General features: G+C 46.2%; 1 protein-coding gene across 1 annotated transcript in view; it reads right to left on the bottom strand.

The window, feature by feature from the left end:
* Positions 1-17,650, bottom strand: part of TBX21 (T-box 21) — a 70,545-nt gene that overhangs the window by 6,341 nt on the left and 46,554 nt on the right. Inside the window, exons 2-4 of the mRNA XM_015412430.1 lie at positions 5,208-5,362; positions 1,321-1,442; positions 1,014-1,172 (exon numbers count right to left, since the gene is read on the bottom strand). Of these exons, the coding sequence (XP_015267916.1) occupies positions 1,014-1,172; positions 1,321-1,442; positions 5,208-5,362 (436 nt within the window). The remainder of the gene's footprint in view (positions 1-1,013; positions 1,173-1,320; positions 1,443-5,207; positions 5,363-17,650) is intronic.

Below are 17,650 nucleotides of genomic sequence, written 5' to 3'. Positions count from 1 at the left end.
GCCCCAGTGGGGGTCACAAAAAGACAAACATGTCTCCCACACACACACGCATACACACAAATATATATATATATATATATATATATATATATAAAAGGAAGGTACGTCTTGGAATAATTACTCCATTACTTGATACGATCCTCGGCCATGTAAACACAAATAAAGAAAGGCTTCATTGGTTTTTCTCTGCTAATAATTCTAAGATTACATGTCAAGTTGCTAAAATTCTGTGCATTAATTTTCAAATTACAGGAACTGCACCTTAAAAGCTCTTAAATTCAGGGGGGGGGAATATTGTATTCTATTTGATTAAACTGTATGCTGGTCTACAGACTGTAATAAACTACTACAACTACTACAACTACTACTACTGGTATGGCATCGCCTCCCCGTTGAGCTCCCTGCCCTTCTCGAACTCCCCCTTCTCTAGGCAAGGCCCCGAAATCTCCAGCAATTTCCCCAGCCAAAGTTGGCAACCACTGTTCCCTCTAAAACTACTACAACTACTACTACTGGTATGGCATCGCCTCCCCGTTGAGCTCCCTGCCCTTCTCGAACTCCCCCTTCTCTAGGCAAGGCCCCGAAATCTCCAGCAATTTCCCCAGCCAAAGTTGGCAACCACTGTTCCCTCTAAGCTGAGTTAGTGTGAGCTAGCTCACAGTTTTTCAGCCTCCAGCTCACACATTTTTGTCTTAGCTCAGGAAGGATGGCTCCAGAGCAAAGTAATTTATATGGTAGCCAAACCGCTTGCTCACAAAGTAGATTTTTTGCTTTAATGCCAGTAGGTCACAAAGTAGATTTTTTGCTCACAAGACTCCACGACTTAGAGGGAGCATTGTTATGGCAACCTTTTCCCCCTTTTGTGGCTCTCAGTGGCAGAAGCCAAAGTCTACCTATCCACCAACAGACACACCCAATGGGGAGCCAAACCTCCCCCTTTCCTCCATTATCCCAAACTTTAAAATCCCAGTGTAAAAATCCCGGCAATGCGCTCCACCTCATTGCAAACTCACATCAGCATTCTGGTACGCTGTCACAGCAATGAACTGAGTCTCGGGGAAGGTGAAGGTCTGGGTGCAGAGAGAAGACTGCACCTCGTCCACCTCGCCCTCCTTGGCCTCCGTGACGTGTAGCCGTGGCTGATACTTGTGCAAAGATTGTAACACGATCATCTGCTAGACAAACGGGACAGGATTCAGGTATGGGTGACCCAAGAGTTGCGCCCCACCATCCCCAGCATCACATCGTGCCTCCTGGATCGTGCAGCGCTGTTGTACGGGGCAATAAAAAGAACTTCAGGCAACCAAGAGCCACGATTACCTGCGTAACATTATTTGATGCTCCTTTGTTATTGGTGAGCTTCAGCTTTCCGAAGGAGATCTCTTGCCGCATCCAGTGGGCGCCAGTATTCGGAGAATCCGGGTGCATGTATGTCCGATTCCCTGCCGGAAAGATGGCATTCGGGTAAGCATCTGTCAATCTGCCCAAGACCAGAGCAAAGCACTTTGGGGCCTAGCACTGGATCATGGAATTAGAAAAGTCTACACTAGGGCTACCAAATCCCCCCGGGGGGCGGAATTCCCCCCGCTTTGGAGCCCTGATTTCCACCCCCGCGGAATCGGGGCCCGGGGGAAACCCCACCCCCGCATGCACGTCACTTGAGGGGAAAACGCACCGGGAGGCAACACAAAGTCCCCGCCGGCACAGGTGAGTACATTTGGCAACCCTAGTCTACACGGACACATTGAAACGGGTTTGAAACCCCTCTGTTCCTATGCCTGTGTCACAAATTGTCAGGCTTGTTAGGCTGTGAATTTTTCATTAGATCTACCCGTGGAACTACAAGATTTCCTTGGTTGGCAGCCATGATATTAAAATGAGGGGTGTGGGGTTTTTTTACAAAATTGTATTGTAACCAGGATCGCAGCAGCAAAGAGAAGATCCTTCCCCAAAATTTTAAGGTAAGATCATACAAAGTGTATAATTTAGCTGATTTCCAACACTCAGTTGGATTGAATACTCACGAGGCTCTAGTCCACTCTCACCTGCTTTTGTAGTGGGAGAAAACAGGGGAGGGGGATAACATTGCAGATGCAGCAACATCACTTCTGGGCACCACATCTGCAGGACTCTAGGAACTTGCCCAGCCTCTATGGTCTTCACCATGAGATTGGGGACGTCCTAGAACCCACAGGATATGACGACATCACTTCTAGTCATAACTTGGAAGTGATGTCACCATGTTATGCAACACTCTCCCTCCCATTCCATGCCCCTCCCCCCAAAGTATTTTCAGGCATAATCCTGGCAATTTGACCCATGCAGATCCCATGACCCCCAGCATAGCAAACTTAGTGGTCAAAAGGGGGCCTCCTGACTTTTTCACCAGCAGAAAATCTAGTTGAATCCAACTCCAAGTATGCTGTATACTTAGAGCTACCCCTGGAGATTTCCATTGGGAAGGCAGAAACCAGGGCTTTTTTCCTGGGGGAACGGAACCTCTTTGTGGAAGCAAAATTCTCAAAAATGTTTAAAACTGCTTTAAAGTTGAGGTAGGTCTATAGTGCATGAAAATAACATTGTTTCAAAGAATCCCGTGTGTTTCTGCTTCATTTCCCTCTTGAGAGTTCCGGCACCTCTTTCTCCAGAAAAAAAGCCCTGGCAGAAACAAAAATCCCAACAAGTTTAAATGAAGATTAAATGAATTTGTTATACAGGGGGGATTAAATACACGATAATAAGCCACATTTATGGAAAGAAGGAAATGGATATAACGTAAGGCAGCATAATTCCAGAGGAAAGCAACGGCAGCAGTCAAGGCATAATATTTTTTGTGTTGTGTATGATGTTTTAAACAAGTATAATTTTGCAAATGAGACCAACCCAGTTGTAATGGAATAGAATGGGCTGGATCTTCCCCTGACGCAAGAGGAAAGGGGTTGTGGCTCAACAGTAGAGTATGTGGTCTCCATAGAGTATGTAGAGTATGTGGTCTCCAGCTAAAGAGATCAGGTAGGGAATGACATGAAAGACACTTTCCCTATGAGGAAAGGTTAAGGCGCTTAGGGCTCTTTAGCTTGGAGAAACGACGACTGAGGGGTGACATGATTGAGGTTTATAAGATTATGCATGGGAAAGAGCAGGTAGAGAAAGAGGTACTTTTCTCCCTTTCTCACAATACAAGAACCCGTGGGCACTCCATGAAATTGCTGAGCGGTCGGGTTAGAACAGATAAAAGGAAGTACTTCTTCACCCAAAGAGGGATTAACACTTGGAATTCACTGCCACAGGAAGTGGTGGCGGCTACAAGCATGGACGGCTTCAAAAGGGAATTAGATAAGCATATGGAGCAGAGGTCCATCAGTGGCTATTAGCCACAAGGTATAGCTAGGGGCTCTGGGGCAAGTGATGCTCTGTCATCTTGGTGCTTGGGGGGGGTCAACAGTGGGAGGGCTTCTAATGTCCTGGCCCTCTTATGTTCTTATGTTCTTACCTCTGACTGAGATCCTGAACTGGTGCTGCCAGTCGGAGTAGACAGTATTCATGTTGGGAGACCAATAGTCTGACTCACAATAAGGCAGATTTATCATCTCATTAGTTCGAGGTGGGTGCCATGGTTCAGCGGCTGAGCATCTGCTTGGCATGCAGGAGGTCCCAAGTTCAATCCCCGGCGTCTCCAGTTAAAAGCATCAAGTCAACTGACTTATAGTGACCCATGTAGAAGTGGTTTGCCATTGCTTGACTCTGCATCATGGCCCTGGTATTCCTTGGAGGTCTCCCATCCAACTACTAGCCATCCAAATACGCTGCTTTGCTTTTGAGATCTGACAAGCTCGGGCTATCCAGGTCAGGGAGGTTTTGCTAACCCTGTCTTAATGGCAGGGCCCTCTAGATTCTCATTGGAGCCACCAGAGGGAGCCAAAGGTCTTGGGAACAGGACTACATTTGTCAGTGTGAGTGTGACAAAGACAGGTGGTTATGAAAAGGGGTAAATTCAGACATTCTCAATTAGATTTAGGAGCTGGTGAAACAATCTTATTAATATATAAAATATAACCCTTTCTGAATTTAAGAAAACAATTGGGAGGTCGAAATAGAAGCATATATATATATAAAAAAAATTTCACCTCTCCATGCAAAATCTAACTAGGAAAGGAAAGTGTTTTAGAATGTTTCCTCAGCAAATGTGTTTCAAACTCTGCTGGATGCTCCCAGATTTTTCTACAGAGATGCTAAAGGCAAGAATGTTTCCAAGCATGTGTGGAATTCCTTTCCCTTGCCACACAATCATCTTAGCATTATTACAGCATTTTCCCTAAATTGTAGCTCATCATCTCTGTAATCCTCACAACAGCCATATAAGGTAGGCCAGGTGTAAACACATGAGCCAGAAATCTCAAACCTCTCTTCAGTCATGAACTCGGTAGGGCACAAAATCCCCTCTCCCCCAGGAACAGAATTGGTGGGGGGCAGTGTTTCAGCTGCCGTGAAGGAGGGGAGGGGGAAAACCTCATTCTGTGGATGCAAGAGACTGTGTCTACAGAAATGCTGGTGCAAATCCAAGCCACAAAACTGATGCCAAAACAGAAGTGGCATCTCAAAGGGCTTTTTCACATTCTCATATTCCTCGCCTGTGTGTTCCTATTGCTTTGGGGCCTTATTTTTCTACTCTGCATGGGGTTTTTTGGTCCCCCAAGAGGTCGATTCAATATTACAGTGCTGTATGTCCGGCATAAAAACCTGCAGTTTAAACCTGCAGGGAGATGTCCCAGACATAAAGCAATGCAATATTAAATTGACCACTAGAGAGAGCAAAACACATGCAGAACAGAAAAACAAGACCCTGAAGTAACACGAACATACAAGAGAGAAAAAAGCAGAATGTGCAAAAGGCCACCAGACTCGCCAAATTTATTTGTGAGTCAGATCTCACTTCTTCATATAAAGTGGATAATTTTTTTTTCACAGACACTTTTATAACCACCTCCCCGCCACCTTTCCTGCAATTTTGGCTATAAAAGTGTCTGTAAACTAATTTTCTGCTTCATAGGCTTCCGAAAACGTCTGACTCACGAAAACTTCTGCAGGAGTAAACCCTGAGTCTTGAAGGTACCACTTGATTTCTGTTTCACATTGCTACGACAGACTAACCCGGCCACCCTTCGGGAGTCAGTCAAAAGAGAACACGAATTATTTCTCCACTGTACCTGGCATGTTTCCTTCCGCCTTGCCACACTGAACCCATTTCCCGCCTTGGTACCGCCAGTGGTGCTGATCCACTAACACAATGTCCACACAGATGCTGTAATGAGCCACGGGGTCCAGCCCAGTGATGTTGAAGCTCAGAAACGGGAACATCCTCCTAGTGGGTGATGCGGGCACGCAGGTTGAGGGAGAGAGAAACACAAAGAAGGCCAGTCACATGACATGCTCAGTTCTGGTTTTTAAAGAATAAAACCCCCACAACCTTCCATTCCCTCAGGACAGCTTAGGGATGCCAGCCTCCAGGTGGGACCTGAGGATCCTCTGGAATTACAGCTCATCTGCAGACTACAGAGACCAGTTCCCCTGGAGAAAATGGATGCTGTGGAGGGTGGACTCTGTGGCGTTGTACCTCACTGAGGTTCCCTGTCCTCCCCAAACTCCATCCCCCAAATCTCCAGGAGTTTCCCAACCTGGATCTGGCAACCCAACACCACCACCCCATCCCCTGCTGGTGGCCAATGGTGACTTGGCAACCCTAGGACAGCTGCTGTGGGCTTTTGGGTTGGTACAGCAGAGCAGTTTCAAACAGAAACTGCTTTCAGGATTTCGGAATCCCTTAACCAACTCTACGGTGTTTCTCACAGACTGTATTAGGGTTGCCAGATCCGGGTTGGGAAATTCCTGGTTTGGAAAAGCAAGTGACCACCTGGTTTTGTTTTTTTTGGGGGGGGGGGCTTCAAGCCACAGGTGACTTATGGCAACCCTGTAGGGTTTTCAAGGCAACAGACATTCAGAGGTGGTTTCCAGTGCCTGTCTCTGCATCATGACCCTGGTATTCCTTGGTGGTTTCCCATCCAAATAGCTTACAAGCTTGCTTAGCTTCTGAGCAGTGTTCCCTCTAAGCTGAGTTAGTGTGAGCTAGCTCACAGTTTTTTAGCCTCCGGCTCACACATTTTTGCCTTGGCTCGGGAAGGCTGGCTCCAGAGCAAACTAACTGATGCAGTAGCCAAAACCCTCCAAAGCAGCCTTTTTCTCCAGGGGAACTGATCTCTGTTGTCTGGAGATCAGTTGTGATTTCAGGAGGGGTGGGGTCTCTCCCTGGCAGATTTGAACATACGGAGAACGTTTGCACGAGAAACAGGTAGAGCAGGACTTCATTTTGAATCTCACATCCATCACTGTGTCTTTGAGGTTTGTCCAAGGCCTAGCAATCATATACACAATGGGAAAAGAGAGTTCTACACTGCGAGGATGTTGTGAAGTTAAAGATCAGGCTTGTTCCAAAATTACCGTGTACAAGGAATAGTATCATCCTGGAGCAAATCTTTTTTTTAAATAATTTTTATTAAGAATTTTTAAACCAAAAGATAAAAACTAACAACAGATATCTTTAAAAAGGAAATAGAAATACTAAGTTGAAGAAAACAAAGAAAAACAGAGGGGGGGGAAAGAAGAAAGATATAAAGAAAAAGAGATGAAAAAAATATAAAGAATATAAAGTAGCTTCCGATTTTCTCCATGACAAAAATAAGTAGTTACAAACTAAACACTTTATAATTACAAAAAAAGAGCTCTCTTTTTTCTGTTACCTAATTCCCCCCCCCTTAATTATTAAATCCGCAAATCATCATTTCATTTTTTTTCCATTTCATGCAAAAAATATATAAGGGGTTTCCAGCGAACAATATTCGTAGATAATGTCTTTTCTCTAATCAAAGAAGTAAGTTTAGCCATGTCTGCAAGTTCCATCATCTTCACCAACCATTCCTCTGTTGTGGGTAATGTCGAACTTTCCCATTTTTGTGCATATAATACTCTCGCTGCCGTTGTCATATCTGATTTTCTTCCCCTCCTCTATTTCATCCTCACAACTACAACAACCCTGTGATGTTGGTTAAGCTGAGAAAGAGTGATGAGGCCAAGTTACCAGTGAGCTTCCATGGTGAAGTAGGGAGTCAAACCTGATCTTAGGCTGATTCTGCATCTAGCATTTGTTCCACATTTTCTTAACTGGGAGGGGAAAGTGCAGCTCAAAACCACAGATACCCCGGGCCAACGCTGTACTGACTGCAAAGTCACCCCTGAACGGCCATAAATCTATGCAGGAGGTGCTATAAAATCCGATTATCAAAGGCAGCGAAAGCGGCATAAAGTGTGGCGGCTACCATAAAACCCAATGATCAAAGGAAGTGAAAGCAGCATGCAATGCAGAGGGTACCATAAAATCGGATGATCAGAGGACGTGAAAGCAGCATGCAATGCGGAGGGGAAATTTCTGTTCCACGTGGGTTTGCTAAAACAACGGAGGGAAAAGCCAGTGCAGAATCAGCCTTCGTCCTACACTCTAATCACTAAGCTGCACTGGCTCTGTTATCCACTGTATACCCCGTTTGCTGTCTTTCCCCTCACTAAATTAAAAAATCCCCAGCCTTTGGAGAGCACAAGGCCCTTTTTGGTTCAAAGCTCAGAGCAGGGAGGGGACCCTGTGTTCTGATCCCACTGGGGACTCTCCGAGGACGGGGTCGTCCCCCCCGTAGCAAACTGTCTTCCGCCAAAGGGAGACAGGATGAGGAAGGGGTCTGGATTCCCACACAGTGTGAAGATGAGGCTTTGCCGCCTTTCGCTCTTTCGGTTCCCGTCTCTTCCTGTGGGGAGAGAGACCGAGCTGTCCATCGCTCGGTTGACTTCGTTCATCAATTACTCCATTCATCTCTGAAGAGTTCAGTTTCCACAATCTATTTTCCAGGGGTCGATACATTTCCAGGCCATCCCCCCACCAGCACCGCACTCCGGTGAAAGCACAGCCGTGCCCAGCGGAATTACACGAGCCGCAGCCTTCCGTTCTTAAAAATCCATCCCTCTGACGGCAACAGGTGGCCACGCGGCTCCGCTTCTCCCTTACCCGCAGTGACCTTACCAAACACCCCCCCTCCAACATTTCCCTCTCGCTCCCCCTGCCCCCTCCCCAGCCCACGCCTTGGACTTCTGCCTCCACAATTTCCGGTTCAGAAATAGACACCGCTTCTAATTTCGGAGAAAGCGAGAAGGGGAGAGAGAGAGAGAGAGAGAGAGAGAGAGAGAGGAAGGATGGGGCAAAAAAAAGCAGACAGCTTGAGAAGTTTATAGCCAGGGTTTGCTACGGGTGTTTGGGTGCCCACAGTGGGAAGTATGAAGGATAGCTGCCCATCTGCCCAGCATGTGGGTTCCCATCCTCCAGGTGGGGCCTGGGGATCTCCTGCTTTTACAACTGATCTCCAGCTGACAGGAGGGTTGCCAGGTCTGGATTGGAAAATACCTGGAGACTTTGGGGGGGTGGATCCAGGAGAGGGCGGGGTTTGGGGAGGGGAGGGGCCTCAGCATGGTACAGTGCCATAGAGAGTTGTTGGGTGTTACAAGTTAAAACACTTCTTCAGTATTTACTGGGTTAATGATGTTTGTTAAGTCACATGTTTGTTTGTAACCAATCTGTTTAGAGAGTTAGAAAGCCCGGTAACTTCAGATCTGAGAGATATCCAGCCCCAACCACCAAAGTGCCAAGTATTAGCATTTTATGGTTCTTTTGAGTTTGCTCTGGAGCCCTCCTTCCTGAGCTAAGACAGAAATATGTGAGCTGGAGGCTGAAAAGCTGTGAGCTAGCACAACACTAACTCAGCTTAGAAGGAACACTGTAGACTGTTACTAATATTTCTCCTCCCCGCCCCGCCCAGGATATTTTGCTTCATACCAAGACCAGCTGTACTTATTCCGATGAGGTAGTGTGTGACTCATTAGAAAGTCTGCCTCCGTTTTGGTCAAGTCAAAGGCAGTATCCACACATTGATACGGCATAACGAAAGCACAATATCCAGTCACATGTGGATGGATGCAGCCAAAGAGAAGCTAAAGTAGAATGCCAGTGTGAGTGTAGCAGCTAGTATTGGCCTAGGATCTGGGAGACCCAAGTTCGAATCCCTGCTTTGCCCCAGAAGCTTACTGCTGGGTGACCTTGGGACATGTTCAGCCTAACCTGCCTCTCAGGGCTGTTGTGTAGATAAAATAGAAGAGAGAACAATGTAAGCTAGCAGCACTGAGATCATACACTCGAATGCATGGGGTGGGGGAGGCAAATTGCCTTAAGGCTTTTCAATGCTGACCCCCCCCCCCCACCTAGTGGCTTGGTTCATATAATCTAAGGTGAGCAGACAAACAAGGTTGAATTTAGGGGCTGCAGCCTCCAGGGGGGAGGCTGGATGTCTCCCAGAATTATAGCCAATATCCAGACTATAGGGTTGCCAGTCTCCAGGTAGCAGCTGGAGATTCTCTAGAATGACAGCTGGTCTCCAGGCAACAGAGATCAGTTCCACTGGAGAAGATGGCTGCTTTAGAAGGTGGGCTCCATGGCATTACACCCCACTGAGGTCCCTCCCCTCCCAAACCCCACTCTCCCCGGGCCCCACCCTCAAAATATCCAGGAATTTACCAACCCAGAGCTGGCATCCCTATAAACAGGGATCAGTTTCCCTGGAGGAAATGGCAGCTTTGGCAGGAAGACTCTGTGGCCTCACATATTATTATTATTTATGGAATTTATAACCCATTCTCCCTGGAAAGGAGGAGGAGGAGATTGGATTTATACACCGCCCTTCACTACCTGAAGGAGTCTCAGAGTGGCTCACAATCTCTCGGTGGCCCTGCCAACACGGTGAATCCAATCTGCATAACACTGAGGCGGTGAAGAGGTCTGGCTGCTGCCTTCCAGTGTCCCAGGCGGCTTCTGCACTAGAACTTCTTTTCTTTTTTTTGCATCGCCCAGAGAAGACTTTTGTGCCTTTGCAACTGGGGTTTCACACAGCTTTTAAATACAGCACGATATCCCCCATAAAAATCCAGCAATGCCGCCCCCATGGGACAAGGCCCCGCTGTGCGTTTCTTTCACTTATGTCATTAGTAGGCTCCCATTCTTGCCGAAACTCAGGGCATGCCATTTAAAACAGCGCAATATAAACAACAGACAACAAAAAATGTAATAAAAACAAGCAAAAACACCAACGATGCCATAAAAACTGGACTGCAGAATCAGAGGCTGAGTTCAGACTGGCAGTTTGAAGCGGGAGGGAGTCGTGGCAAAAAAGAGCCGGAACAAACTGTTCCGGGTTTTCCCGGTCACACTGCGCCGACTGATGCGGGAAAATACCGGGAGGAGGCGCGAGGGAGCGTTCACACTGTTGGCCCGGAGGCGTGGCTGTAAGCGGCGTTTTCCTCTCGGCAGGTGCCTATGCATGGGTGCCTAGGTGCATTGGCGCCTAGGCGCGGCAGCAAATAGGGCAGGATCTGGCCGCTATGGGCCATAGGCACATCTGGCCACATCACTACCCCCTCTTCAAGGCGATTACCTGCACCTTCCTGGTGCCAGAGTGAGGTTAGGAGGTCAGTCAGCCTAAACAGCTGGCACACATTATTCATGCTGGTTGTTCCCGGCTCTTAGGGGTTAACGTTCACACTTCCGGGAAGCGGAATGAAGCAGGGTAAACGGGCTCTCCAGGGTTTGCTACCACTTTGACCAGGTATCTTTTAAACCCGGGAGGCAAGCGCTACAAAATGGGTTGAGTACGGGTGGGGAACACCAGACAGATGTCCCTGTGTGAACGGGCTCCTTTAATCCGCTTGTGAAACGTCCCTCACACGCGCCTGTATTGGGGCAAACTGCCAGTCTGAACTTGGCCAGAGAATACAATGCAAAAACGGTATAAACTAGAGGAGTTAGTCGTGTTAGTCTGTTTCTGCAAAATAGTAAAAAGCCCAGAAACACCTTTAAGACTAACAAACTTTATTGTGTTTATTTCTCAAATGCTTCTGCTACAATAAAGTTTGTTAGTCTTAATGTTGCTACTGGGCTTTTTACTATTTTGTATGAACTAGGTTTACAAAATGAAGAATAATGCAATACGCACGCACACACAGAGACATACACGTGCTGTGTTCTTAATGCTTGGTATCAAAATAAGGAGGCGGCATGGTTTCAGACAGCAGCACAGTTCAATAAGTCCACTTCTTTCTGAAGCCTAGGTGAATACAAAAGAACATAAAAAGAGCCCTGCTAGACCAGACCAGTGGTCCATCTAGTCCAGCACCTTCTCACACAGTGGCCAACCAGTTCCTCTGGAGGGCCAACAACAGGGCATGGAGGCCGAGGCCTTCCCCCGATGTTGCCTCCTGGCTCTGGGATTCAGAGGATTAGTGCCTCTGAATGTGAAAGTTTCCCTCAGTCACCACAGCTAGTAGCCATTGATAGGTTTAACCTCCATGAATCTATCTAATCCCCCTTTTAAAGCTGTTTATTCCTGTGGCTATTGCTACAACTTCCTTTCTCCCTGTTCCTGCCTACCGCAAGTCCTGGAGTGGACTAAGGCATTCTAAAACACTGTCACAGCATCACAACATGCAATTAACAATGTAATGAACATTTGAAATTCACACAGACATTAACTATGGTGCTGTTCCCTTTACAAAAAATGCCCCTTTAAACAATGCCGTTTTCCGCATTCAACAGCCCGATAGGAGTGTCCTCAGACGTCCTGCATGGCAAAGATCCCAGACGGGTTGCTGTCAGTGTTCCCTCTAAGCTGAGTTAGTGTGAGCTAGCTCACAGTTTTTTAGCCTCCGGCTCACACATTTTTGTCTTGGCTCAGGAAGGAGGGCTCCAGAGCAGACTGATTTATTACAGTAGCCGAATCGCTGGCTCACAACTTTAATGCCAGTCGCTCACAAAGTAGAATTTTTGCTCACAAGACTCCACAGCTTAGAGGGAGCATTGGTTGCTGTTATACTCTATCACAGCAAAATAAAACAGGAATCAGGTGTCATCTTAAACACGAGCAGAACTTAATCCTGCAGAAGCTTTTGTGAGCTTCACCAGAAGGTCATGTTGCAATACATTTTGTTCAGTGGAAGGGGTGGGGTTCATAGGATTAGCAAGCCTGAGAAATCTCAAGAGCACTTTTTGGTGAGTATTTTGTGTACTGGAATTCATGGTTGATGTTTCAGAGGGGTGGCTTCCTATTGCCTCCCTCTGGGTCCCAGCCCTGGTATTCCTTGCAGGTCTCTCTTCCAAGTACTTACCAGGGTTGGCCCTGTTTAGCTCCCAAGATCTGACGAGATCAGGCTTGCTTGGACTATCCAGGTCAGGGCAAGAGTACTTTCATTGTCCCCATCACACAACCTGATGCTGTGATTGCCTTTGACTAGGGATCTGATCATTTGAATGACCTTTGCTATTTGCTTCTATCCTGAAGATTGTGGGGATCATTTAGGCAGCTCGCAATTTTTGTTTTGTGTTTTTATGGTGTTTTATACTCTGGGTATTTAATTAATTATTTTACTTACTTCATTCATACCCCTTCTTTCTCCCCAGTGGGGACTCCACGTTTCTTACATCATTGTCCCCTCCTCATTTGCACCATGTTTTATGCTTTGGTTTTAAATGGCTGCTAATTTCAATGATTTTTATGCTTTAATGGAATGGTTTTTAAAGCTGTAATGTCTTGCTTGTGTTTTATTTTATAATTCACAACAAGCAAGTTATCTGCATAGAGATTTTCTAAGTAAATACATTTTAAAATAAACATTTTAAGGGTTTTTTTAATTGCCATAAATCTAGCCTGAGAAAACACGGGAGGACAACAGGGAAAGCACTGGAGTGTGGCACATTGTCAGTGACATTGTCTGGATTTTCTATTAAAACTGAGCAAACAAATGATGGCAATTCTAGACAATAGCAACAGTAGAAGCATACCGGGTCAATGAATGCAACAGCACTGGGATCACAAGCAAGCATTTGTGGGCTTCTTTGTAACGTTTTAATAAAAGTGATCAGTTATATAACTTCAATTAAGGTCTCTCATTAAAGTTTTTGTTGTCTCAGATGACAGATGATGCCCTATCACAGGGATCAGCATCCTGGTATAATTAAAGAGCCAAAACAACATTATAATTCAGAGTCAGAAGTCAACAAAGAGCTGGTATAGGAAAGCCCATTGGCGGAACTGAAGCAGTACAGTTTTAACATTTACCAATAACTGACACGTTGAATGATAATCCATCCAGTTGCCTCAGCCCAAATGCTGGTCATTGCAAATCCTTTTATTACGTAGTGACACATGCAAGATCTCACAATCAGCCATAACTATGCACAAGAGCATTCTGTTAGATGTGTTGTAGCACACTGGCATAAATCTGCACCTGATCTGCACTTGGATTCCTGGCAAATGTTTACCTCTACCATTTCTTTTTCTGTAAAGGATCTCTAAGAAACCCTTCAGCCCCATGAAAGCATTTTCCTGCCATTCCCTTCCCTTCTCGGTTGTTCTAGCATGCCCACCTGCCCCTCCAATATACCTTAACATAAACATTTCCGTTTTCTTTTTAAAAGGGTCACATTTGGTTCCTTACTGAGACAAATTTGGCTCTTGAGCCACACGCTGTAGGCCCCTCGTCTAGCCCAATGCAATTTTAGGCTCCCTGCCATGTTCCTGGTTATGAGCAGAAACATGGCAGGGTATAAGAAGCTTAGCACCCCTCATCTTAGAGATCTGGGCCAGCACCCACACAGAATGAGCCCAATCAGAGATGGGGGGGGGGAAGCTAATTGGAGCCTTCACATCCATTTTTTGTTGGTTCTTTTGCCATCATGCCATAGTTTATTTATGGCGACTATGTAGTGTTTTCAAGGCAAGAGGCGTTCAGAGGCGGTCTGCCATTATCTGCCTCTCTGCATCACAACCCTGGTATTCCTTGGGGGTTTCCCACCCAAATACTAGCCAGGGCCGACCCTGCTTAGCCTCTGAGATCTGATGAAATGGGGCTAGGCTGGGCTACCCAGGTCAGGGCTTCCACATCCATAGGGTGATTAATTTCCCAAAGATTACAGCAAAGGGTGTTCAGTCCTTCCCGCTCATTGCAGTGCCATGAATGTGCATGGTGCTTTTCACAGTCAAAACAAAAACCATTCCCTGCATGTACCTGGATGTTGGCTGATGGGTTTCCTCAATGGAAATGCACTCTTTGCATGCACAGAAATACACTTCTTGTTCAGTTTCAGGGATTTCTCAAATAGCCTTAGACTCCATAGCTTTCTGGTACCTTTCAGTGACTTGACTTTTGACTATGCTAAAGCCTTTGACTGTGTGGATCACAACAAACTATGGCAGGTCCTTAAAGAGATGGGAGTACCAGACCACCTCACATGTCTCTTGAGAAACCGGTATAAGGGCCAAGAAGCGACAGTTAGAACCGGATATGGAACAACTGATTGGTTCAGCATAGGAAAAGGAGTACGACAAGGATGTATACTGTCACCTTGCTTATTTAATATATATGCAGAGTACATCATGCGAAATGCTGGCCTAGATGACCCTGGAGGACCCTTCCAACTCTATGATTCTATGGTTCTACACAGGGACACAGGGGGAGCAACGGTCCATTAGATATATGGATCCAAGGCCGTGAAAGGGTTAAAAAGTCACAACCAGTACCCGAAGTTGGAATCAAACTGTCAGCCAATGAAGCGCTTTTAAAACAGGCAAGATGTGTTCCCCACAGCCAGGCCCTGTCAACAATCCGTGTATGATGATAAATATCCACATTATAGGATTACGGAGCGCAAAAGTGATTAATGTGTGTGCATCAGATATCAAATGCATATCAGTTTTGCTTAAAAACACGTGAAGCCCCACCTGACTCCCCCAAAATGGGCTCTGTGGCAGGTAATGAAATTGATGCGGTTTACATTTTTTTTCTAAAAATGGAATATTAAGAGCAGCCACCAAAATAAATTAATCGCTCAAATACTTTGGCCACCAAATGAGAAGGGAGCACTCACTGGAGAAGACCCTGATGCTGGGAAAGATTGAAGGTCAAAGAAGACGGGGACGGCAAAGGATGAGATGGTTAGACAGTGTCATCGATGCAACGAACATGAAATTGAGCCAATTTCAGAGGACGGCGGAAGGCAGGAAGGCCTGGCGTGATCTGGTCCATGGGGTTGCAGAGTCGGACTCGGCTGTGCAACTGAACAACAAAAAGTGACTTTTGAATTGGATTGAAGGGGTGGTCTGTGCGTCTGTGTTTGTGTGCTTTGGAACAACACTTGAATGAGCTGATAAGGATTGAATGAGGAACAGATGCAGGGGTAAGCACCCCCCCCCTTTCTCTCTCCATCCCAGCAGGATCTGGAATGCAGCCTCTGGATGGGCTGTTTCCTCTTGGGATTTAAATTTAAGAGGCAATGGGATTAAAATATTGACCCAGTCTTTCCTGTGGAGCTGGCCATTGGAGAATGGATTACTTCTTCTTTTGCATAGAGATCTTCCCAACAGGGGAGGGAAGGGGTTGTCTGCCTTGGAAGAGAGGAAAGTTGAACATCGGGAAGGAAGGAGGCAGGCGGGCGATGGCCATCCGGCCGGCTGTAACGTTTTCTGCTTCCCTTTACAAACAGGCAAACTCCAAGCCAGCTGCCTGGGGAACTCCTGAAAAGAGAATTCATACTATGTTGTGCTGATGGGTAGCGAGGATGGGCAAGAGGCAGGCAGTCGAGTAGCTGGTCCTCAGTAGGCAAACATCTGTTGGAGTATTTATGATGACTTCATTTATAGCCTGCCTTTCTCACTGCAGCTCAAGGTGGATGATCAAAACAGAGAAAAACAATTCGGGCAGCATGAGGTATCCGATAAGCAATGCAACGGGACTAGGATTGTGGAAATTAGGAAGCGATGCCAGCCGGAAAATGAGGCATGACCTCCCGTAAACAACGCAGAGAGTGGATTACAGAGGTACAAGATGGGAATTGCTGCCAGGTCACAGCCGACCGATGGCGACTCTGGGCGATTCTGCACTGGCTTTTCCCTCCGTTGTCGTACCAAACCATGTTGGAACAGAAATGCCCCTCTGCATTGCGTGCCGCTTTCGCTTCCTTTGATCATCGGCTTTTATGGCACCTTCTGCATGGATTTATTATGACCATGCAGCAGTGACTTTGCAGCCAGTACGACGTTGCCCTGAGGTCTCTGAATATCATTTTCGGCTGCCCCTTTGGTAAAACAACAGAGGGAGAAGCCAATGCCGAATCGCCCTCTGTAGGGCTTTCAAGGCAATTTACATTCAGAGGTGACTTGCCATGGCCTCCCTCTGTGTAGCAACCCTGGAATTCCTCGGTGGTCTCCCCTCCAAATCCTGACCAGGGCTGACCCTGCTCAGCCTTTTGAGATCCAGCTAGCTTAGGCTATCCAGGCAGGGCCCAAAACTGTGCAGTAAAAACAGGCTAATACATAGAAGCAGCAGTGCAATAGGCTACAATCATGTTCCCTTATAAAAGTGATTTTTCTGGACCATTCCATTGTAGTGTGGTTCTGATCACCCTTATAAAAATGCCCTCCCAAACATTTCTGTTTTGCACATTCTGCCGAAAGATAGAAGTCGGGACTCTTCCTGACCTCTGCTGGCAAGCCATTCCACAAGGGAGGGGGGCCCACAGAAGTCAATGTGGGCATACAGGCAGTTTCCAATCTTGCCCCTTCACAGGGGGTACCCTCCAAGGGCTTTGCTGAGTGAAGCTGTTGTGATGGAGCACGATGGGAAGAAGTGGTCCTGTGGAGATGCGGCCTAGGAACAAACAAGCTCCCCATTGCACAGAATGAAAGCCAGTGTGGTATACTGACTGGAGTGTTGGAGACTCAGGTTCGAATCCCCACTCTGCCATGGAAGGCTCGCTGGGTGACCTTGGGCCAGTCACATGCTCTCAGCCTAACCTACCTCACAGGATTGTTGTGCGGATAAAATGGAGGAGAGGAGAATAATGTAAGCCGCTTTGGGTCCCCATTGTGGGGAGAAAAGCAGGATATGAATGAAGATGATTTCTTTTAAAATTCTTCATTGAGCAGAAGGTGTTCAGTGCGATCGGAAAGTCGCCAGTAGGTCCCGTCCTGCACCCCCTCCCCCCGCTGTCTACAAAAATAAAATTCTCAACCACATTTCCAGGCAAAGATTCAGTCTAAACCCATCGGTTTTATTCCGCCTATCCAGTGAAAACAGTACTCTCCTGAAAAATCAAAATTAATTCACTACTAAGAATTGGAGGGAGGAGTGATATTTATTTTTATTTTTATTTATTTATTTATTTATTTATTTATAAAATTCTCAACCACATTTCCAGGCAAAGATTCAGTCTAAACCCATCGGTTTTATTCCGCCTATCCAGTGAAAACAGTACTCTCCTGAAAAATCAAAATTAATTCACTACTAAGAATTGGAGGGAGGAGTGATATTTATTTTTATTTTTATTTATTTATTTATTTATTTTTGGATTTATATCCCGCCCTCCCCGAAGGCTCAGGGCGGCTAACAAGGGCAGAAGTGCCAGGTTAAAACAATAAAACAATATAAAATTACAGTAATACAATATAATACAATTAAT

The sequence above is a fragment of the Gekko japonicus genome, unplaced genomic scaffold (assembly GCF_001447785.1).
Source record: "Gekko japonicus isolate JY-2015 unplaced genomic scaffold, Gekko_japonicus_V1.1 scaffold8, whole genome shotgun sequence".
In the NCBI taxonomy this organism is placed as follows: Eukaryota; Metazoa; Chordata; class Lepidosauria; order Squamata; family Gekkonidae; genus Gekko; species Gekko japonicus.
Note: the sequence above shows the minus strand (reverse complement) of the source record. Positions and strands in the feature narration are given on the sequence as shown.